The sequence below is a fragment of the Centruroides vittatus genome, unplaced genomic scaffold, assembly GCF_030686945.1.
Source record: "Centruroides vittatus isolate TY-2023 unplaced genomic scaffold, ASM3068694v2 scaffold_1015, whole genome shotgun sequence".
Taxonomy (NCBI): Eukaryota; Metazoa; Arthropoda; class Arachnida; order Scorpiones; family Buthidae; genus Centruroides; species Centruroides vittatus.
Window position 1 is genome coordinate 5,032,702 of NW_027122666.1, and position 23,483 is coordinate 5,056,184.

Sequence of the window (23,483 nt, forward strand, 5' to 3'; positions counted from 1 at the left end):
ACGTGATAGGCGCATAGATCATGTAATAAAAAAAAAATACCCACCCCAAAAATTAGCTTAAGGTAAAAGTTAAACGTGCTATGGTTTTTAATATGTAAGTCAATGACAGCTTCACACCCACATGCGCAAAATCGAACTGGATAGCGAGATAACTGTACTCATACACGTACAATACTCGTAGCATGCATAGGCTGTCGGATCAACATGCATCACGCCACGCCAGTCCAAATGTGGTGTTTATATTCGTTTATGACGTTTATGCATATTGTGCAAGGTGAGTTTTTCCCTTCTCATACTGTATTAAATTCGTTATAATCGAACATTTGTCAATGCACTTCACATTTTAAGTGATTTAAATCCATTTTTTAATCCTTGTGTGCATATGGAAAATTCAATATCCAATGTCTGCTATGTTTAGTTATATGTTACGTTTTTATTTAAAATAATTAGTCGAAGATGAATCGTATGAAAAATTTTCTAATAGAATTCTGTATGTAGTTACTGTTTATTTATAATTTTTATGAAAAAAATTATACGTTAAAATATTATAATATTTACATTTATTATATAATTTAACGTCTACATAATTACGTATTGTGAGAGTAAAATTATTTTTTGCAGAGAAATGACTTAAGTTTGACAGTTTTATTGCTCTAACGGAAGTACTTTAAATTAATAGCCAGATCATGATATTCGAGTTTGAATATTATTAAAATAAATGCAATTTTTTTTAAAGCTAGTATAAAAATAACTTCTGGTAAATTATTTTAAAGTTATTTTTATATATTATTAAATATTTTTAAAAAAAATAATTAATTTTCATGGCCAGTTTTCAATTCTATAATCGATTATAATTCATAAATCCTGTAAAGGTCTCTTTCCAGTCGAGTGATGATGTCTTAAGGAAATGAATGAGACTCAACAAGGGTTATATTATTTTAATATTATTTTCTGTTAAATTCGATTAAAAATATCTTATAATAATCTAGTTTTGTGGCTTATTAGAGTTTAAAAAATTATTTAAATTAACTTTTATCTTTTAAAAATAGCAAAGTTGCAGCAGTTTTTACAAATGAAAAGTGCTTTAGAACGATATTTAATGTTGTTTTTATACACGATAAGCCCTAAAATTTTATTTTGTGGAAGCATTAATATATATTTCTTATTATTAGAATATATTATAACCGTTTCACTATGTAATTTTAGAGGGTCAGAAGAGGAACTCCACAACAGCTGCTGCGCTTCCTATTCTCAGTATGAGAGGAGGCCAATGACCCATCTGATTGATGCCCATCAACAAGATTATCTTAGCTAAAATACATAGCATGGCGTAACAATTGATTTTTTACAGTATTTTAAACTTTGTAATACTTTCTAAGCTAAACTAATATAAATACAATACAACACACAGCTAGATTTTAAAGATATAATTATAAATTTTATATATTAAAACTAATATTTAATTTACAATCGTTTAACAATTAATATAATAACAGCAATTAATTTTTTATCAATACTAAAACACTTTAAAGTTAATTATACAAGGAAAAATTTACATTAATGCTTCTACTAATGTTAATTAATATTGTAAATAGAAATTTCTTGATGTAGAAATGATACCTTCTGTTATGTTTATCATAAAATGTCAAAGAGATTAAATCAGGGAAAAGAGGGGGTGTTTTATGTAGACGATATATTCCGCAGGGTTTTTTAGAGAGTATTAAGAACTTTTAGCAACGTTTAGGGGTCAATAGGGAGTGAAATCAGGGAAGGAATGGAGTTTTATGGTAACTTATATATTCCACAGGGTCCTAGAGAGAGCGTATGAAAAATTTGGTGTAGATCGATCAAGGGGTTTAGATGAAATTAGGGAATGAAATGAGGGTAGGGTAAGGTTACAAGGTTTTACGGTACCTATATATTTCTCAGAATGAAAAATTTTATGCAAATTGACCAAAGTGTATAAAAGTATATAGAGAACAGACAGACGTACAGACATTCTAGTTTAGAAATGAGATACTTCTTGGTATAAGAATAATTATTTGAATAAATATTACAGAAGCAAATCATTTCGATTAGTTTGAAAAAATAGATTGATTAATACTGAAGTAGCGATTCATTTCATTAATAATTCAAATTAAATGTTTTTTGGGAAAGAAAAATTTATGGGGGGAAATATATGGAAAATTAAACAGTATTTTTATCCTTTTAGAAGAATTTATAATAAAAATCAAGATGAAAATTCTATAATTTTAAACTTTGCTACGAGTTATTAATATAGAAACAAATGATTTAAATTAATCTACGAGTTAATATAATACATTTTAAGTAAGAAATAATTATTTTCATATTAATTTTTAATTAAATTTATCTTTTAAATAGAAATAATCAGTACTATTTAAACCTATAATTCAATTCATATGAAAATAAGTTCTTTATAAACTTTGATTATTAAATATTAATTAATTAAACTTCCGGTTTCTTTTTGTTTACATTAAAAACAAAACATATTATCTAAATGTAAACACAATTAATGCTTATTAATTAAAAATTAGACGAGATAATTTTTTGCAAACCATGAACCTATAGGGTAATAATGGTACTTAGAGCTAAAGGAGATAAGCTTGTGCGTTAAATTAAATTAATAACTTAAATATTGCAATCAGAAATAATTTATATTATATAATTAAATTTTGTAAAAGATGAATTAATTTAATTATCTATATGGAATAATTATATATGTTTATCTACATGCAATATTTAATTTTAGAAATGGAACATTCTGTCACGCTCTGTTTCTTCCGAATTATTTATCGTAGAAAAATGCAATTGAAACTATTGTGTTTTTCAGATAATGTCTCTTCTACATCATTATTTCTATACATAATAATCATTTTCTTGCATATTTTAATAGAAAATATACTTATTTCAAAAATACTCTTTCATCTCTTTTATTAATCTGATGAATTTATAAAATCTAAGTGTTTGAGCTAATTAGAATTATACAATTGTATCTGTATTCTTTTTTTAATATAAACTCATATGTTTAATTATTCTTGTAATTATTAATTCAAAATACTAAGATTAAATTTTCTTTAAAAGTTTTATGAAAATTCATATGTAGAATCAAGTTTAAAATATAAATTTATTTAATTTAAAAACTTTATACAAGTAGCACAAAAGTAGTTTTGTTTAGGGAATAGAGAATACAACAACACATGATATGGGGCAAGGGTTAAGTGTTTCCAGGAGGAATTTCTATGAGAAACTAGTGCCTATTTAAGTGTTAGATATGTGGAAGGAAAAATACATAAAATTCAACATAGAGCCCATTGATGAGGCTCATACCTCTCCTTTGACAAAGCTGGAACCCATCCGTTGATGAAGCTCGAATACACAATTTGATGAGGCACAAACACACTCGATGAAGTTCGAACAGACCCCTTGATGAGGCTCGAACCCGCGACTATTAATCAGTGCTTTTATCCAGTCAAGCTCAAGTAACTAAGAAATCTGTATTTAATCTCAGTTTTATTTTGTAATTTAATAAAGAAATACTAACAGAATTAATTTAACAATAATTTAATATAATCAAAATTGAATTTCATAAATGAGTTAAAACTAATTAAGCAGAAAGTAGAAGCAGTAAGTTAAAATAAATATTAGAAAAACTTAATTAAAATTATTAATGAATTTAGGAAGTAAATGCACGTAACTTAGATTTTCGAAAAATGATAAATACATTAGTATATATGTTTTTTACATATTAATTAATTTCTAAATTTTTTCAAATGATAAAGAAAATAAAATATAAAATATAAATCTCTAAAATAAAGTTTTTTCAAACTTTATTCGGCAAGTATTCTCGAAAAACTTATAAGTTTATTTTAATATTTTACGTTTATATGTCCCAAAAATCAAGCGTATTTATAATTTATTCTTGTAAACATTTATAGTGAAAGATTACCTCAAAGACAGGCAGGCCACGATCACAGTGGGTCAACACCTCTTTTCCAAAGATCTACAACGAGGGTGCCCTCAGGGCTCTGTCTGTGGCCCCCTGTTTTGGATAATTCTTTTTGACACTTTTCTCTGTTTGGACTTTGGGCATCAGTGTCGAGTTTTTGCTTATGCCGACGATGCTTTTCTCATTTTTCCGGCCAGATCCAGGCGCATGATTGAGACTATCGCCAATGACATTCTTATAAAAGTAAATGAGTGGGGAGTTAACAACAAACTAATCTTTAACACTGCCAAAACGAAGGGTATTGTTTTTTCAGCCCTTAGATCAACGAGTTTATACCGGCGGGTTCCCTGTGTTCACTTTGGAAACACCTCGATTAAGATAGTAGATCATCTTGCTTTTCTTGGAGTGGTTTTCGATAACAAGCTCACATGGAAACAGCACATTGCGTATATTACTAAGCGGACAAACCTTATCTTCAACAATCTTCTTCGTGTCGCCAGAAACAGTTGGGGACTGGGATACGAGGCTGTCAATGCAATTTATGACTGTGTATTCGTTCCTATTATCTGCTATGCTTCGGCTGTCTAGGGCGAGGCGGCCTTTCATTCACACAACCACCGCCGACTCAGATCAGCTCAGCGCCTTGCGCTCTTGCGCTTGACACGGTGTTACCGTACAGTCTCCAATGTCGCCTTACCTATTCTTGCCGGAAAGCCACCTATCCTTCAACAAATCCAATACTGCACGGGAAGGTTTCTTCTCTCCCGTGGTAAGTGCATTAACATTTCAGATACCACATTTGATGCGTCCTGCTATGAGACAAACAGTTCTTTTGCGGACTTGCCCCATCCTGCTCTCAGAAGAGGCCTTGGATCCCGGGACTGTTCGACTACAATTGAAGTCTATACTGACGGGTCTAAGACCAATCAGGGTACCGCTTGTGTATTTGTGGTTTATGTATGTAACAATGAAATTCACCATGACACCTTCCTCTTACACCCAGAGTGCTCAGTGTTCCAAGCCGAAGTGTTTGCTGTTTACAAAGCCATCGAATTCTGTAACACAAAGTTTAATAATTGTAATATCTCTATTCTTTCGGATAGCAAGGCTACTGTCCAAGTTCTAACTAATAAGGATACCACTCATCCCATTGCAAGAGAGACTTTGTCTTCTGCCAACCAGTCTAGTAACAAATTTTACATCAAATGGATTAAAGGGCACTGTGGCACTCCGGGCAACGAACGTGCAGACATGCTTGCTCGTACAACAACCATGCTCACGGACATCATTCCGGCATACAATCAACTCCCGGTTTCAAGACTAAAAGAACTCCTGTGGCATCAGACTGTTGCCAGATGGCAAGAAGAATGGGAGCGAACTCCGGAATCGCACATCACTCGACAATTTTTCCCAGACGTCGAAAGACGGCTCAAGTGGAAGTGGCTTCACCCTGAACACCGCAGTTCTCAACTGCTTACAGAGCACGGAAAATTTAACGTCTACCTGTATAGGTTTCGGCATAGTGACACTGACTGTTGTCCTATCTGTGGGGTGCGTGACGGGGTTAAACATTATCTGTTATCGTGCCCGATATTGGAAGATATAAGACGCGAACTCAAGATCTACATAGAAGAAGACAACCTGAGTTGGCCATGTAAGCCAGAACATCTTGTGTCAAGCAAAAAGTACTTTTTTCTTTTTCAAAGAATGGTTAAACTTTACTTCATCAGAACATTAATACACTAATTATTGTTTTACTGTTTTAGCTTTATTGTATCGCCAAAGACCTTTCATGATCTTCTACTAGCCTACTATGTTCTTTTGTGTTGGTTGCTGCACAAATCTGCGCTGTGCCCTCATTCTGGCCTACGTTCTACGGGCGATTCCATCTGTTTTATCTGAGCTCAGGAGCTCCTATATACTTACTGTGAGTAAGTTGCTGCATAAGATCTGTTCAGTGTTTGTCACCTGGTCCTCTGTTTATACGCGGATTCTGTTTAGGCTGTTTTACGGTCATTATAATTGTCAAAAACATTGACTCATTTACTGATATGTTTTTTAGTTAATGTATATTTTCGCGTTTTTGTTTTTTTTTGTTTTTTTTATTTTTATTTCATTATCATTTACATTGTCAGTTCTATTGCTCAGAATGTAACACTACTGTATTCCATGTCTTTCTACCCCGACTGTGCCTAGCGGTGTCGGGAGAAATAAAGTTTATTTTGTCTGTCTGTCTGTCTGTAAAAATTTATAAAATCATATATTAAGAATATATTCGAAGTTATAAAAATGTGCAACAGTATAGAATATTAGAGAATAAACATCGCTTTGTCTGTCTGTGGATATTCTCGGACTATTTATCTTCTTTTAAGTATACGAGAAAAGTCAACATCGCGACTAAGGTAAACATTTTGAAGAGATAAGTTAAATAAAGCTCGAAGGTTTTATCATATTGTTCTTTCTTATAATTTGGACTGATGGGAAATTTTAAGTAGCCTTTATTCATTAATATTACCTGTGGAATATTCAATAGCTAATTAAGCTTGTCAACTTTTTCCGTGAAAAATAAATAAATAAATATTAATTAGTTGCAGTTCTTGCTGGTGAAATAAATGATAAACAAATAGCTACTGAAAACATTACACCGTGTGTTTTTAATCAATTTTTGGCACATCATTGCATATATCTTGTGTGACTTGACACTATTATTCAATGTCGTGTAAGCTGTGAATATATCAGTTCATTGTGGCTAATATATTCACACGTTACATTAGTTTTGTTTTTTTTAATTTTCATAAATGCAATTTTTTATTCTTCGGAAATTATATAAAGATTTTAAGAAAATAAATTACGTATAATGACGTTTTATCACTAATATATAGTGCCGTATAGGTTGTGAGATGCATATATAGTATTAAGACACGTATTGGTATTAGTATGCATCATAATACTCAATATTATATGGAAAGTTTAAATCGAAACAAAGTTACTTCAAATCTAATTTTCACTGCCATTTTTAGCGCTCAGTAGGGACTGAGAAGCTAAAAATAGCTATTTCTATCTTCAATTTATTGGTTTTTATCGATGTTCGACACTTTCGTTAATGTAAAAAGAACAATAAAGAAAGCGGCACGGCTATTGTTTCTGCGCACTGTAAAGTCTAACGATAAAATATTCAAACTTCCCATTTTTCGGTCTTTAATTCGCAAATATTAATACAACTCTGTAATATTCTAGTTCGATTAATTTCGTGGCCACATCATAACGAAGAAACTAAAACTAACTTTTTAATATTATGAATATGGTAATAATAATAATAATAACGGGTTATAAGATAATAAATTGCTATTAAAGAAGGTGGGACGTAGCTAAAATAAATCAATGGAAAGAGCTCGTTAGTTTCTCGAGTTGGACTCTACACAGCATCTATGACAACCCTTTCACATGGATTAATCGATTGTGCCGAAGGCAAGATAAATATCTTTTATGTTCGATAAGTTAATGCGTTAATTACGATGATTAAAATGATTTTATTTGGCGAGAAATCAACTTTTTCTATCGCATGAAGTTACTAATATAATTATTTATTTTATTTTTCAAATATCAAAATTACATTTGAAGAAATTATTCTTTTTATAAATCTTTTTAAATGTAAACAGAATTGGTGTTTTACTTTTAACATTCTGAATTAAAACTTAAATTTTGATTTATAATTACTTTAATAAAAATATAAAATTTACAGAATTTATAACAAGAAAGAAATTACTGTTAACATTTTTGTAATTTATAAGATTTAAATTATAAATTGTTATTGTTTTACTTCAAAAATTAAATAGGTTTTCGTTTCGTGCTTTTTAAATTAATTCGTGTTTTATACTTTTTAAAAACGTATTTATTTATTGTTTCTATAAAATATGCCACTAAAAGTTCTTAATTTTCTTTGAAACGTGAAATTTCTTACATAGAATAACATGCATAACATTTGAATAAAAATAATTGTTGGCCCTCGTAAATTAATTCTCAAAGAGAATTCATAAGCGATTTGTTAAAAATGTTGATAAGGCGTGAAAAGATAAGAGAATTTACGTAAAATATAAAAGGTTTTTTATTTAGATGATAGGAAAAGCAAACAATAAGGACAAAGTGTTTGGATTTGGCATCAAATTGATACGAGTAATCTCGCAAATGTCCATCTGTCATTGTTAATCTATCCAATAAAACTATAAAAAATGTTTACTTAAGAAATAATTCCCATTTATTAAAAATGTATACGTTTTCCTGTTGTTGTATACTTGATACAGGCCTATTTCAGACTTATCTATGTACTGTACATTAATCCATCGATACAGGTAGAGATTGAATTGATTTAATGCAAGTATTTTAATACTTCTCTTCAAAATTATGTACAACTTAATTATTTATAATATACACGTACAAAATATACATAAATAATTAAAATATAGTTTTATTAACGTTTACATTTTGAGAAAGCCAGGGTGAAAGTTTGCACGATTTTTATTACTTTGCATCTGTTAGGATTCTGCAATAAGTTTAAAAGATTTTGACTGCAATTCTATTATTTAATATCGTCAAACATTTTTATATCAGATTATATACTTTAAGAATTGTTTTGTTATAATGACGAAATTGTGACGTATTTTTTTGTCTTGACGTCAACGGTAACACAAATATTAAAAGCTCCACACATATATAAAGAAGGATAAATATTGATTAATAATTAAGGCTAAGTATATATAAACCTTACAACTTAATGAATAATATATTAAAAATTGAAGGATATGTGTTATGACGTCTGCAGTGACGCAACTGCTTAATATTTCAAACGTGTATTGAAGTACACTAAAGACGTTGTTTTTTTAACGTTTGTATACAACTTTGCGAGAATTCGATTTAAATGGCGTATCGTAAATGTAATCACGAAGGTTTCGACGAAAAATAGCCCGGTAACCTTTAGGTTCGTGACTGGAAATATAAGTTAAGCTTGCAATATTCTTCGCCCACATTTAGTCCAATGGAGATATATTTATGTGTTCGTTCACGTTAAATAATGACATAAAGTTGTAATTTTTCTGGGAAAATTCGATATTTTGATTAAATTTGAAATATAAAAAAATAGGAAAAAGTATATTTTTTGACGATAAATGCGTTTCTTTCGTCGCTTTCAACATCGTATTTTTGTTTCATGAATATAAACGACTGGGAAATGTCGTAAGAATGATAAGAACTTGATAAATTCACTCGATTTTACGTAGGAAAATTGGTAAAATATATAAAATATTGTGATAATTTAATTCGTGTTTTGAAGCTTTTATTCCTCGAAAGAACAGATATTTAAGAAATTTTATTTACGATTGAAAAATTGATACTAAAATACTTAAACTTATATAATGTTTATATTATAAATGCTTGTTTATTACCGATAAATATCTAATAAATCTAAAAAGCTGCGATAAAAATGAGTTTTAAAGAAAATAAAACCGTATTTATTGCAAATATTTTGAAATATTTCATGATAAATTTTCGCATAACAAGAGACAATGAATTAATAAATCATACAAAAATTTACATTATTCATATTACATGAAATTCTGAATTATTTTTTATAGACTGAAACTTATTTTTAAACCTTTATTGTTTTTAAATTGGGAAATTGTTATAAAAATATTAAGTTTATTTATATTTAACGTTTTATTTATCAATAAATTAAAATTAATATATATTATTAATTGACATTAGTATTAAATTGATTTATAATTAAAATCAACTAACAATATGCAGAAGAATTTTAGTGTCAATAAGTGTTTAATCTTGATTTATCAATAATATACACATTCTACATTACGAACGTTAGCTTAAAATGTTTCAGGAAATTGTTAATTATTATTAAATTCTTCTGTTTAAAATAACTTTAATTATGCAATAATTTAAAGTACTTTAACTTAAAAATTAGAATTAATTTAAAATTAAAGATTAGAACTCATTACCTTCTTGATATTGGCTTTGAATGGAACTTCCTCTGTATTAAAGGGTATTTTAATATTAATCTTTGCTAAATACGCGATAAATTAATTCATATATCGGTAAAAAATTTTAATCGTCTTATTTTATTTAATTTATTTAACAGGTGTAACGTGGTTTCCACGTGAAACTTCGATCCTTCTTCCTGCAGATTTTCCTGTGGGAGTGCCTTTCTACCATTTAACTTTGGTCGATAATGGCTATCGTACTGAACAGAAACCAAGCTTTAAAATGGGGAAAGTCTTGAAAATTTTGCATAATAAAAGACATGAAATAAAAGGGAAACTTTTTCATATTAATAAAAATAATGGAAGCATTAGTCTTCTAGATTCGTTCTCGCACAAAGGTGCTTTTTATTCTTCGTTTTATTAAAATTAATAAACAATAAAAAGTTTATTTATATTATAACTTTATTGAACATTTGCATATGTATATAAACTTCATGTATATAAGCAAATGCTTATATACATGAAGTCAAAAGCTATGTTGATCTTCTCTTTTACAGGGAAAGAATGGCTCTGAGTGTAGAATTCAGATTATTTTAATGATGGTGACATGCAATCTGTGGAAATTACCAAAAGTTTAACAACCTGAATACAGACCATTGTTTGTGATTAGTGAAAAATATGGGTGTAGTCTGTTAAATCTTCGGCAACTTCTCCACCATTAAAATAACTTGAATTCGTTCATCCTTACTCAGAGCCTTCATTTAAACAAGAATAAATAAAGATTAACATAACTCCTATCTTTCCAGACTTGTGGAACATCCTATATACAAGATGGAAAAAAAATCACTTAACACCCAACTACAGAATATGGAATGTACCCGAAGAATGTACGTTAAGCGCATCATGTAACGTGCATAACTCTGTAAATGTTCATGGTAGGTCAATAAAATCTTTCAGCAATCAATTACTTGTGAAATTCTGACCCTAAATAATGTGTCACATAACCCCCTATCCATTTACAGTTTCGAAGTTGCATTTAATATGGCCGCCATCAAGATGGCGGTCTGCGTGTAAACACATCAATTTGTTTCCCCTTGGTCTAACGTGTTTCTGACCGAGCGAATTAACTTTGGGTACATTCTATATTCTGTAGCAGGGATGTTAAGTGACTTTCTTTCCCACCCACTATTTATTTTAATTATAGTTATACACAACTCAACAATTTATGCAAAGTTAATTAACGTTCATTTTCAGATGGTAATACGACTTTTTCAATAGAAATTTTAACAAATACTGAAATTAAAACCGTATTAAAGGTAAACGTAATTGACATTACAAATAATTGCGAACCCAATCCAAATTTATGCTTTTTATCAAGAGATGCGACGTATCTACTGTTAAAAAATACAAAATTAGGAACAATTATTGACAATTTATTGCCTCTTACGACTCGATATGTGTGTAAATATAATGTAACATATAATGTAAGCTCAGGTAAGTGTGTTTAAAATTAATTAATTCATCTTTCTTGTAACTTACTTAATTGTAATTTGCTTTATACAGGTTCTGATATTGTTCATGTGGATTCACAAAATGGATTTTTGACTCTGGTTTCGAATTTGGATGCAGAAGAAAATACCGAATTAAATTTTAGTATTTTGTGTCAGATAAATGAAATGGAAGAAAATATATATCACATGGAAGGATTGATAAAAGTTAAAGATATCAATGATAATGCTCCTTATAAAAAGAATAATTTTGATAGGAAACATATTTTTAAAGCATCTCATGTCAGACCTGTAAGTATTTCACTGTTTTTCTATTAATTATTCTAAATATTATTATTCGCTTGCCTAATATATATTTTTGTTTATCTTATAACATTTACACTTCGACAATAATAATAAACGACGCTTTTAGCCCACGACTATAAATTAGATAGAGTTAGATAACCCAATAAATAGGATTTAACAATTTGGAGGGCTTATCACACCAAGACCGACAGAAAGAAGGACCAGATCTTTTACAAAAAAGTTAGTCTTTAATAATCACATTTCAAATTTAGGTAAGGATGCATTTCGGGTACAAGGACCCCTCATCAGCTTACAAACACATGGCACCAACATAATAATTATCACACTAATAGTTAACCAATACAAAGGAATATCTAATATATACACTGTATTTACAATTTTTAATGTAACTAAAACTATCGAACATAAAATTTTTCAATACAATGACAATGTAATATATCATATTATTAGGGACCAGTATAATTTCCAACTTTGGGTAAAGAAAACAAGTCATTAAAAATATCGAAAGAATGTCGTAATAGAGTAAGTTGCCTAATTTTTCTGTCATCAGTTTTTAGGTCATTTCGGGAGAATTGCTTCACGTAATCTCCATAAAATGTTAAGATAAACATGCTAATTAATTGTTTGACCTTCAAGAATAAATTTATAATAATAAAATCCTCTTCGTATTAAATTAATGTCACAACAAATTCCTGTAGCGTCGAAGTTTCCAAACGTTTATATTACTCATAACATCTCCATTTTGGTAGAGCTTTCTCCCTGAATGAAATGTATGACCGTGCTGCAATTTCAATTGTAATTTCCTCAATATTCTAATCACCAGAAGCTATTTCAAATGCCATGATGTACGTTTCTGTCAAAATTTTTCCCCGATTTAAAACAAGTTTCTTGCGTATTCTCTCTGTTATTTGCTTTCATTCAATAAAAATAAGAACTATCCTTGTTATATGTCTATACGTGACATTATTCCATGATTACTAACACGTGAACGCATGCAAATTATAAAAAGCTATATCCTTTTTCGTGTTCATTCCGGAAACTTTTTGAATACTCCTCGTAAAGTACATACACACAAACATATCGCATATATACATATAAATATGCATGTGTATATGTGTATTTTTAATGTGTATATATATTTATAAGTATATAATTAATATAAATTGCATTTATGCACTTTTGTATCGATATCCTTTGTAATCCTTATCAAAAATTATGGTCCTGCATAGTAATTATCATTAAATAAATAAATAAAACTGTAGTTTAAATTTATATACAGTAGTTATTTTAAATAGTGATATTTATACGATAAAAATGTCAGCAAAATGTACGACCGTGCTGCAATTTCAATTGTAATTTCCTCAATATTCTACTCATTAGAAGCTATTCCAAATCAAATTAATTCCCTAGCAGGTAGTCAATAAAATTTCATGCGTTTATCTTGTTATTTTTGTATTCGGGAATTGTAGTGAACTGAATTCATTTGCATTTGTTTTAGCATTACAACATTGATTTCTTGAGTTTTGTTTATAAAATAGTGGGAATTGTTCTAATGTAGAAATTATACACTTAGTTTTAACTGAATTTTAATTGAATTATACCCAAAATATTCTATATTCATATCAAAATGTACTGTTCAGTACTTTTATAAAGTATTTTTAATTGAGTGAAATAATTTTTCGGTAACAAATTTAAATAGATTGTTTATTTATCAGTTAAAATGCTTATAAAATAATTTGCGTATAAATTAAGGTTTTCTTTTAATTTTAAGAGTCATTGTGTGATTGATGAAATTTAATTTTTCATTAATCATACGTTTAATTAAAATTTTATTGTAATATAATTCGACAAAATATGATTGTCTTCATCCGAAAACAGCTGCTATTTTTCCATTTAAAAAATTGTCAATAGCTTTTACATTGCTTCAAATAAATTGTCTGACAAGAAAGAAAGAATTAAATACTTGGCCATACTTTTGTATAGAATGTCATTCAAGATTATTTTTAAATATTATCATTACTTGAGAAAATTTCACTAATTGCTCTACACGATACTTCAATCTGCTGAAGATTATCTTCTTGGAAATTTTGAATATTATATTTATTTTAATTTATAATAAAAATACGGAAATTATAAGATTTTATTATATCGCAATTATAACTAAAAAAATCAATATCTGTTTCACGTTATATAAATCTAAACTTGTGTACTGTTAAAATGTATGCAGGATGTTCACTGTAACATTATCCAGGCGCAACAGAGATCTTTTCAGTATTGCACGAGTGTTTGCATATGGTGCATTGGTTCCACTGCGATGTTTGTAGTAATATAAATTAATTTATTCAAGAAATAGACACGTTTAAATTGCGTGGGATTTCCGAGGCAATACGTAAATCTTTCTATTACACGAACCAGAAGCAAATTACAATGCGATCTTGACAATGGAGTGTGACACTCAAGATACCGATGGCTTTAAAAAAAGGACCAATGTCATGTAGTATGTTAATTGGTAAGCACCACTACAATGCGTTATACTCACGAACACTACTGTGGAACTCGTGAAGTGCTGGGAAAATCTCTTCTGCTCCTGGAAAAAATATATAGACATCTTGTACAAGAATGTAAAAGAAAGGAACCATTATTTATTATTTCTAGATATCGTTGTACAATGTAATAAAAAGTTTTTATGAGATTTTAGAGAGTATGAAATACGTTAACAATTGAATCTCATATTTATTTAATCATAACGTGTTACTTCCCAAACTCCTTTTGCTACAAACTTCAAAATGAATTCATATTATCAATTCAATCAATGAGACACTTTTATTGCTGAAAGTTCATATATCTTAATTTAATACTGTAATATAGGCCTATATTAATGAATTTCACTTCCGCTTGGTTCTTTCAGGTGGATGTCACAATCGATATTATCTCTCATTTACCGCATCAACGAAAGAGTAAAAATAGTTCGTACGAGTTATCATCGGCATACTTAATTCGGAAAAATTATATAAAACGTAATAGATCTCTAAAATTAAATTAAAATATGAAGAACAACATTTTGCGTACTTTACCGGAAGTAGCTGTTAGGTTTTGTCCACAGGTTACTCCGCGCTGGTCGCCAGAGGTCAGCATTAGGGCTTAATTTCACTTACAAGTTTTTAATGATAACGTCGAGTGGTGGCAGCGGTTATTGTGAAAATAATCCCAAACGGCATCTCTCTAGCAGTTAATCATGCCACTAATTAATATTTTGACGTATTGAATATTTGCCGCTAAAGCTAAGACTTAACGCTTTCGACAGCCAATGAAATGACAGTACAGTATATACTTGACGCCAGAATAATAGAGGTTTCCTCACGCTTATCAAATTGGCTAATTTATTAGCGTTTCTAATTAGTTCCTTCTCATACCGCAAATCGTAATCTCTTTCAGAAAAATAGAATTCCGCCGCTGCCGTTGAAAACTTGCAAGTAGAATCCTTTAAGAACGAATTTAATTAATAATTAAAAGTAACTTTTGAGTTTAGATACTCGTAATTTTGAAAATTCTGGGAAAAGATCAAACCAGAGCGGGAATTATAATGTCGATCTAAATCGGTAGTTCAGATATTTAGGTTGAAAATTATCTGGCAGTTTAAGAGGAACATCCATAAATTACGTAACGTTATTATTAAACTTTTTGACTACCTTGTAACTCTCTATGACGTTGTCACACGTAACCACTCACCAGAGGATATACTTTACGTACGACCCACGTAAAGGTCGAACATAAAGCATATCCTCGATGAACCCCTTAATTGGAGTGCAATTTTAAAAAAATTGTAGATCTATATATTTCCACTGCCACCGCTGTCTGTCTGTCTTTCTTTAATTTTGAGAATGGAGTTAGATGAAAGACGAGACCAGATATGGAAACCTTAGAGGTAGGAGGTCTCGATTAACTATATATGAACTTCGGGTTTGCACTGAAAGTTATGTTGTGTGAATTCAAACATTTTCTCCTGAAAGGCTAGACTAAAGTGTTAGATGACTGACACGACTCTATTGTTAAAGGAAAAGTATGATGTATAGGGGCAAGCCACTACTAATTTGAGGTGGAGAGCATAAGTTTTAAATGAAATAAATTAAAAATATAATTAAAAATTGCAGCCTGGCACTGTGACGATGTCACAATAAATATGTGCACGTTGTACTAAGGAATAATGCAATAGTACGGGGTGCTGAACGTTACGTTATTTTATTAATTAGACCTAAATGGATAACGTAGAAAGCAGTGGCATAAACAGAACGGTTCGCTGTGCAACACTTCAGAAACAAAAAATGATTCACTCCGTTACCCAAAGGTTGAGACCTAGGATTTACGTAATATTTTTGTAAACACCCCACTTTTTGTAACGCATCGGAATGATTACCTGCTGTTGTCTTATATGCGTTACGTAATTTTTGGCAGCCCAAAGTTTATGTAGCCTATTCTTGAATCTTCTATATGTATATGTAGCCTATTCTTGAAACTTCTATATGTATATGTAGCCTATTCTTGAGACTTCTATGCAAACCATGTACGTGAAATGTTATAACCATCTAAGATTTCCTATATTTTCGCTGAATATTCATTGCACTGTACTGTACATCAAACTCTAAGGCACAATTTTTCTCTATCACAGCATTTTCATTACACTTCTCAGGCAACATTGAGCGCTTATATTAGTTAAGTTTAATATTTAAGAAATGTGTAGTTCTAAAATATCAAAATAAGACAATAGGCAACTCACTATGTTAATAATTCAATGCTAAACAGTTAAAATTTGAAGCAATGAGATTAAAAAGGAGACTTGTCAATGATCTGAGATATACGAGCTAAGACCATTGTATATATATGAACAATCCTATACCATTTGATGATAAAATGAAAATTATCAGTAGTATAGGTGAGCTTGAAAAGAAACAGTTTAGTTGAAGAAAGTAACTTCTCAGATTATCAGTCACTGATATTATAGTAGTTCTACCTGTTCAGGTTCAGTGATGCAGGAGAATCAACTCAAAAAGGTTCAGACAATGAGTGTTTATAGTTAGGAAGAACAAGAGTGAACAAACAGCTGAGAGATACAAGCAGTAGTATGTATACATTAATGCTAATATACAGTACTGTACATTTGTGAGTTATTTATTTACAGGTATACCTCGTCTGACGTCGGTAATTGGTTCCAGGAGAGGCGACGTAAGTCGAATTTACTTGTGTAGTTACGACGTCAGTCGTAGTTTCGACTTACGTCGTTATTTTCTAACTGTATTTACAACAGAAATAAGTGCATATTTTTTGAAATTTCTATTTCAAGCATTTCTTATAATCAGTTCGAAAGGAGGACTTGTCAGCAGTAGTTATTGTCATTTTAAAGACGGAATTTTCCTAAGATTCAAACAAATTATTCACATATAGGCTATGATAAATACACTTTTGAAAATAATGAAATAAGATTTTATTTTCAATTGAGCTAACACAACTGATAAAATTTTTAGTTTTCTCAAAAAAATACATAACCAGGTCAAATCTCCATAAATGATGCCATAAAAGTTTTATAAATTTGTTTTCCAATTCAAACGTAAAGATACGAACTTTTTAGTATTAAATTTATTCACGAGATGTTGCAATGTATTTGTGTAGAATAATGATTAGTAAATAGACCGTTTTTCCATAAACAAAAGTAAACAGAATTCGAAAGAAAATCAATCGATCATTTTAATACATGTTTACTTGATAATACACTATATGTATGAAACGAGGATTTATGTATCGAATATCATCATCATTTAATGAAAAACAAACACGAAATTCAAAACATCGTATAATATTATAACATATTTTATCTTTTTTATTGTTAAACTGTTCGTTTGATGAGATACGGAAACTCAACACGTGGGCGATCTGTCAAGGAGATGGCATCCTCCTTGGCAGATCGCCAAGGATTCAGAAGGATTCTATTGGGGGAATTTGGTCCTATTTAGGTGTAGGAAATAACGTATGACTGAAAAAAATCAGGTAAACTTCACGTAGCAGTCCGTTAATAAAGCGCGAACTCGCGATTAGTGTTCAGTAGTTTTATCCACTTTAAACTCTTGAAAATCTCGAGAAAGATAACGTATAATGTAAATTTTAATAATTCTCTTATTTCTTTTTCAGGGCAAACCGTTTCCTTTTATATTTACAGTTTGTTATAAAGATTCTTCCCAATCAAATAACGTATCTGTAAAAATCGAAAACGATTCTTTAAATCTTTTTTCGGTTAAGAAAACATTCATACACAAAAATGTCGAGGATTGTTCAATATTTATACATGTCGGTAAGTAATTTTAAGTTTACATCTTGCAATTTAAAACTGTAATCATAAAATAAAATAATTCTCAAATTTTTCCAGAACTTCAAACCGCTCGCCGTTTTTCTTTTCCTGGAACACAATATAACTTTAGCCTTATATTCGAAGATATAGGGTATATTGGAGATGGCAGCAATAAGGTTCTTATCATACTCTAAAACCTGTATTACACGGTATTCTAGGTCTAATTATTAACGAAAAATTTCAAACCAATGCTTTATAGACCTATAAAACACTCCCAAAAGCTTGAATTTTAATACTTTTTATAACAATAAAATGCATTAATAAAGTTTATATTGTTTTTAATTTAAAAATCTTTAAAATAATTCTTAATTTCAGGTGATTGATTTTATAAAAATTAATAACTTTACTAAAAATCAAAATCTTGTGCCAGAAAATGTATATTACTCAACTGTATCTTCCGAGATGGTTTTACATTCGAGAGTGAGTTAAAATTAAATAAAATTATTAATTATATTTAAAATAAATAGTAAATTTTTCTTTAAATAACTACCAGGTAATTAAACCATTCGATCTTGATCCGGAAGATGGATATACCTTCCAAATTGTTCATTTAAATTCGAGGAAAAAAATATTTGCTACAACAACTCATACTGGAATTATATATTTAATGAATGAGAGAGCATTTTCTTCATCTCCTATTTCATTTTATCATCTGAATCTTTCTTGGATATCAGTAAACGATAGCGGAAGCACCGAAATTTTTGTTAACGTTACGAAAACAGGTATTTAATTTAATACTGTTTTTATTTATTTATTTATTTATTTAAGAAATTCTTAACTGATTTGCATTTAAATATATAATTTCAGCTCAGAATAAATCAAATTTAACATGCGGTAAGTCAATAAAATATTTTTAAAATGACTTATTTCGAAACCGTGTTTTCTTTTAATTATTCTTTACTTGACAACTGGGTGCATAGGTAGACACTGTGCATAAAGAGTGATGTTAAAGATGCCCAGTGTTTACATATGCACCCAGTTGTGAAGTAAAGAATATTTTTTAAATGTTAAACACTTACGAAAAATGGAGGTTTATACGTTTTTTAACCATTTCTAATCAGATAACTTGTGCTCTTCCTCTACAAATGAGAATTTATGCACCTCTACTTGTGGAATTGGAAGTTACACCGGTCTTTGTATGTGGAGAAATTTTAGAAGAGTTGACTCTCCTAAAAATAAAAGTAAATTCTTTTTAAAAAATGTCCTTACAATTTATATTGAATTGCTTTTTTAATTTCAATGGAATATTCTAGCTCCTCCCGTACCTTCGCACTACGCAACGTGTAGTCCCGATTTGAAGACTTGTCCAGATGGAATCTGTGACGAACTTGAAACACTTGACAAAAATCTGTGCCCACAAGATTGTGCTAGTGAGTTAGATTGGGAAAACATTCTCTTCTTTCTATTAAAAAGTAAATAAATATCAATCTAAACTCCATCATTTTAAATTTCAGAGGAGATTGTTGGAGGAAATATAAATCCCTTAACAAATATGGGTATAATTGAAGCGTTTGATACTTGTTTCTGTAGTAGCATCAATACGTGCCAATGTACTAGTGATTCATATTACGAAAACAGACTTAAAAGTTCACAAATTGTCTTTGATAAGAAGAAGAAAGAGTCTAGCCTTATCCAAACTGGATCAGAACATGGTATTTCAGTGACAAAGAAAAAAGAAACATTTCTAGTCATTAGTATTTTATGGTAAATATAATAAAAAATGAATAAATAATAGTACCATTGAGATAGGATTTGTTTTTCAGATGGTACCGTTTGTGGAACAGGTTGCGTTGCAGGAATATTTTTATGTGCGTCTGTGGTTTTTGTATCGTTTATGGGATTTCTAGCCTATCATTGGGTTAAAAGATGGAGAATTAATCGTAAAAAACCTAAATATGTGGGAAGTCCTATGCCTTCTGTTGTGTTATCTAATTATGTAGACGAACATTCTTCCTCTGTTGAATTCCCGAATGTAAACGAAGCAAAAGTAAGTTAAATAAAATTTATATTTTTTAGGGACGGCCGGATGGTTGAGCGGCTAAGATGGCAACTACTCTGGGAGATCCGAGATCGGATCCGGCCAGGTCGAAAAATCCACGAATTTTTCGAGATGATCCGTCCGGATATGTTGGACCATCCCTATTTGTATATGCCCAATCCCTACCGTCCAGCAGTCCCATTGTAGCATGACCGAACCCATAATGAGCTTGCTAAAATGAGGCCATCTTAATATCCACAGGAAGAAAGCGTTTTAAAAACTCACAAACTTAAGAAATGTTTTAATATTTGTAGGAAAGAAACACTTCTACAAATAATTAAATAGTTGATTTACAATTTTAGGTCGATCTAAAATGGGAATTTCCTCGTAAAAATCTTAAACTAGAACAAACACTAGGAGAAGGAGAATTTGGCAAAGTGATGAAAGCTCGAGCTTGGGGTATCAATGGAACTCAAGAACATACAACTGTTGCCGTAAAGATGTTAAAAAGTAATGTGATTTTACAATAATAATAAATAAATGTTGTTGTTGTTGTTGTTTAATTACATAAGTGAATTGTTTTATAGCAAATGGAACCATAATCGAACAACAAGACTTATTATCGGAGTTCAATATGTTGAAAGAAATATCTCATCCTAATGTCATTCGACTATTAGGGGCTTGCACACAAAAAGGTAACTTTTTTAATAATCTATATAAAACTTATAGTTTTTCTTCATAATTATCTTAAAATATGAAATATTTTATAGGTGGTCCGTTATATATAATTGTGGAATACGCGGAACATGGATCCTTGAGAAGTTATTTAAGAAGTCGGCGCAAATTATCATTCGATAGACCCATATCCGAGAATATCCATACAGTTTGGAATCCTATTTACAGTTTTGAAAATGAAAATGGTGGTTCGGCACTCAGTCAAAGAGATTTATTATCGTTCGCTTGGCAGATTGCTAAGGGAATGGCATACTTGAGTGATATGAAGGTTTCTCGAAAGATTTTCATTAATAAATTTGAATAATATCGTCACGCTAATTTAATTTCTGTGTATTTGTTATATTTTTTTAAATATTTCTGATATTAGTTATAATTTTTTACAGCTGTTGCATCGAGATTTGGCTGCTAGAAATGTGCTTATAGCTGCAGGAAACATGATCAAGATTTCGGATTTTGGCTTAAGTAGAGATATTTATGAAGGAGATACGTATTTAAAAAGGAGTAAAGTAAGCTGCATTTAAATAAAATGTCTCTGTTTAAGTTATATTTGTGTTTAGTTGAATTTAATTTCCATTAAAGGGAAGAGTACCTGTGAAATGGATGGCTTTGGAATCATTGGAAGATCATATTTACACTACTAAAAGTGACGTGTATGTAAAAATTAACTTTGCAAAACTGTTGCTTTATTAACTTTAAAGTTTAAGTGGATATCCCTTATATTTAAATGTATTTTTTTTCTGTAGGTGGTCGTTTGGTGTAGTCTTATGGGAAATAGTTACGTTAGGTACAGTAATACATTTGAATCAAATTGATACTGTAGAAAATATATTCTTATATAAATATAATAAAACCTGTCTAAGACTGAACTTGAATAAAACAGAAACCTTGAATAAACAGAAAATATTCCGTAGAGTGTAATAATTTTCGAAATTACAGCAAAGAATTAAAAATAAATGAATGTACTGTACTTATGAGGTAATGAACCCCTTTCACAGGAATTTTATTTGTAAACTATCCATGTAAACTATTAAAAATCCATGCATTTGTTTATTCTGCAACTATGCATACACTATACAGTATATAACAAAACATCTTGCTATAATACTCATAAAAATAGCATAAAAAGATAAATACGACATACAATAAAACCTGTCTTGTTTTAGAAACCTGTCAAATTGGAAAAACTGTATCTAATTAATAGTTATGTAATTAATTTAATAACACCCTCTTTCTAGTTTCTCGATCACTAAATTTTGCTATTTAACTAAACAGGTGCATCGCCTTATCCGGGAATAACACCTGAAAGGCTCTTTCAACTTTTGAAATCAGGCTATCGTATGGGAAGACCGGCAAATTGCTCTCCAGAATTGTAAGAAAGGCTTTGAATTTTCTCGATTAAATGATAAATTTATCACGCTATAATCGAATTTTTCCAGGCATAAAATCATGCTAATATGTTGGCAGCAGAATCCTCACGAAAGACCTTCCTTCAGACAATTAGTCCAAATATTTGATACCATGTTGCAAGAGACTGTGGTAAGTAAACAAATTCTACTTTCATTTATATCTTATAAAACATATAAGCAAAAATGTTTATATTTATTGAAGGAATATTTATCTCTTCGGCCTGCATCACCGAACGAAATTATTAACTGTGATGACGAAAGCGATTTAGAAGGTATGTATCAAGTATATATAAAATTTATATTTATTTTTTTTTTATAATTTATTTATAATTTTACTTTATAATATAGAAAATCATAACAGAGAAAACGTTCAGTGCGACGAAATGCGCGGTTTGTTAAACAAAACTAATACACAAGATGAAAATACATATGTATATAAAGAAAATATTTATTTTAATGTAATTTAAATCTTTGAGATAATGTAAAAAATGTTGAAATTTATGAATGATATTCTGTAATTGATTCATCTACCCAGTTCTTTGAATTTCTTCAAAATATCTAGGAAGTGCGTGTCCAAAAATTAAATTTATCATGGAAACAAAATGGCTACACCTATTCATTTGAAATTTTAGACATGTGGTCAAAGAACTACATTTTACATGAAAAATATTTATTTTATAACTTGATCTCTTACCATAACACCATGAAAGAATGGTAAACTAGTAATAGGCCTATATATTTTAATACAAAAGGTTTATGTTTAAGATTTTGTTTCTTTCTTACTTTAATAATAGAGAAGCTCGCAGATAATATTAACTTATATAATTTATGTTCATTATTTTCATATGTTTTATAATTAACATTCATAATTGCATTAGAAAGAATGGTGTAAATATTTTCATCATTAAATTATAATTTTTACGACCTCATCAAGATCATTCTTAAAATTTAAACTGCAATTCATTAACACTATAATAAACTGATCAGCTTTGTACAAATAATAATTTGGTCATCAGATTATTACAATTTCAGTATTGTAGCGTTTTATATGACACAAAATAATTAATACTTTATATGTAATCATAATTTTTGTGTCAACGAATGTAATTATGTATTTATATGGTTTATTCTTGCATAATGAACTCATGAAAGAGTAATGTAATTCCATCTCCACGCTATAATACACTGTTCCACAAATT

The 23,483-nt window shown here is 29.7% G+C and overlaps 2 protein-coding genes across 3 annotated transcripts in view; both read left to right on the forward strand.

Annotated features, from left to right (window-relative positions):
* Window positions 1-23,483, forward strand: part of LOC136986219 (nicotinamide N-methyltransferase-like) — a 257,802-nt gene that overhangs the window by 219,124 nt on the left and 15,195 nt on the right. The gene's annotated exons all lie outside the window — the stretch shown is intronic.
* On the forward strand, window positions 193-22,887 carry LOC136986228 (proto-oncogene tyrosine-protein kinase receptor Ret-like). Of its 2 annotated transcripts, XM_067283718.1 has the most exons (23): window positions 193-274; window positions 10,113-10,352; window positions 11,209-11,448; window positions 11,518-11,753; window positions 17,949-18,108; window positions 18,184-18,281; window positions 18,481-18,585; window positions 18,659-18,887; window positions 18,973-18,999; window positions 19,227-19,346; window positions 19,419-19,535; window positions 19,620-19,817; window positions 19,929-20,152; window positions 20,506-20,653; window positions 20,731-20,838; window positions 20,914-21,146; window positions 21,262-21,384; window positions 21,458-21,528; window positions 21,622-21,662; window positions 22,151-22,247; window positions 22,315-22,414; window positions 22,487-22,556; window positions 22,633-22,887. In XM_067283718.1, exons 1-23 carry the CDS (start codon window positions 205-207, stop codon window positions 22,749-22,751), a joined length of 3,174 nt encoding a protein of 1,057 aa, XP_067139819.1. In that variant the 5' UTR covers window positions 193-204; the 3' UTR covers window positions 22,752-22,887. The 2 variants fall into 2 exon arrangements, with proteins under 2 accessions (XP_067139819.1, XP_067139820.1); XM_067283719.1 differs by lacking the exons at window positions 193-274; window positions 10,113-10,352; window positions 11,209-11,448; window positions 11,518-11,753 and adding an exon at window positions 17,721-17,807 and having other exon boundaries at window positions 19,620-19,859.

Coding starts and splice junctions, on each gene's coding strand:
- LOC136986228 (XM_067283718.1), top strand. CDS start 205: ATGCATCACGCCACGCCAGTCCAAATGTGGTGTTTATATTCGTTTATG. Junction 10,353..11,208: donor AGATTCGTTCTCGCACAAAG/GTGCTTTTTATT, acceptor GTTCATTTTCAG/ATGGTAATACGACTTTTTCA. Junction 19,347..19,418: donor TGACTCTCCTAAAAATAAAA/GTAAATTCTTTT, acceptor GGAATATTCTAG/CTCCTCCCGTACCTTCGCAC.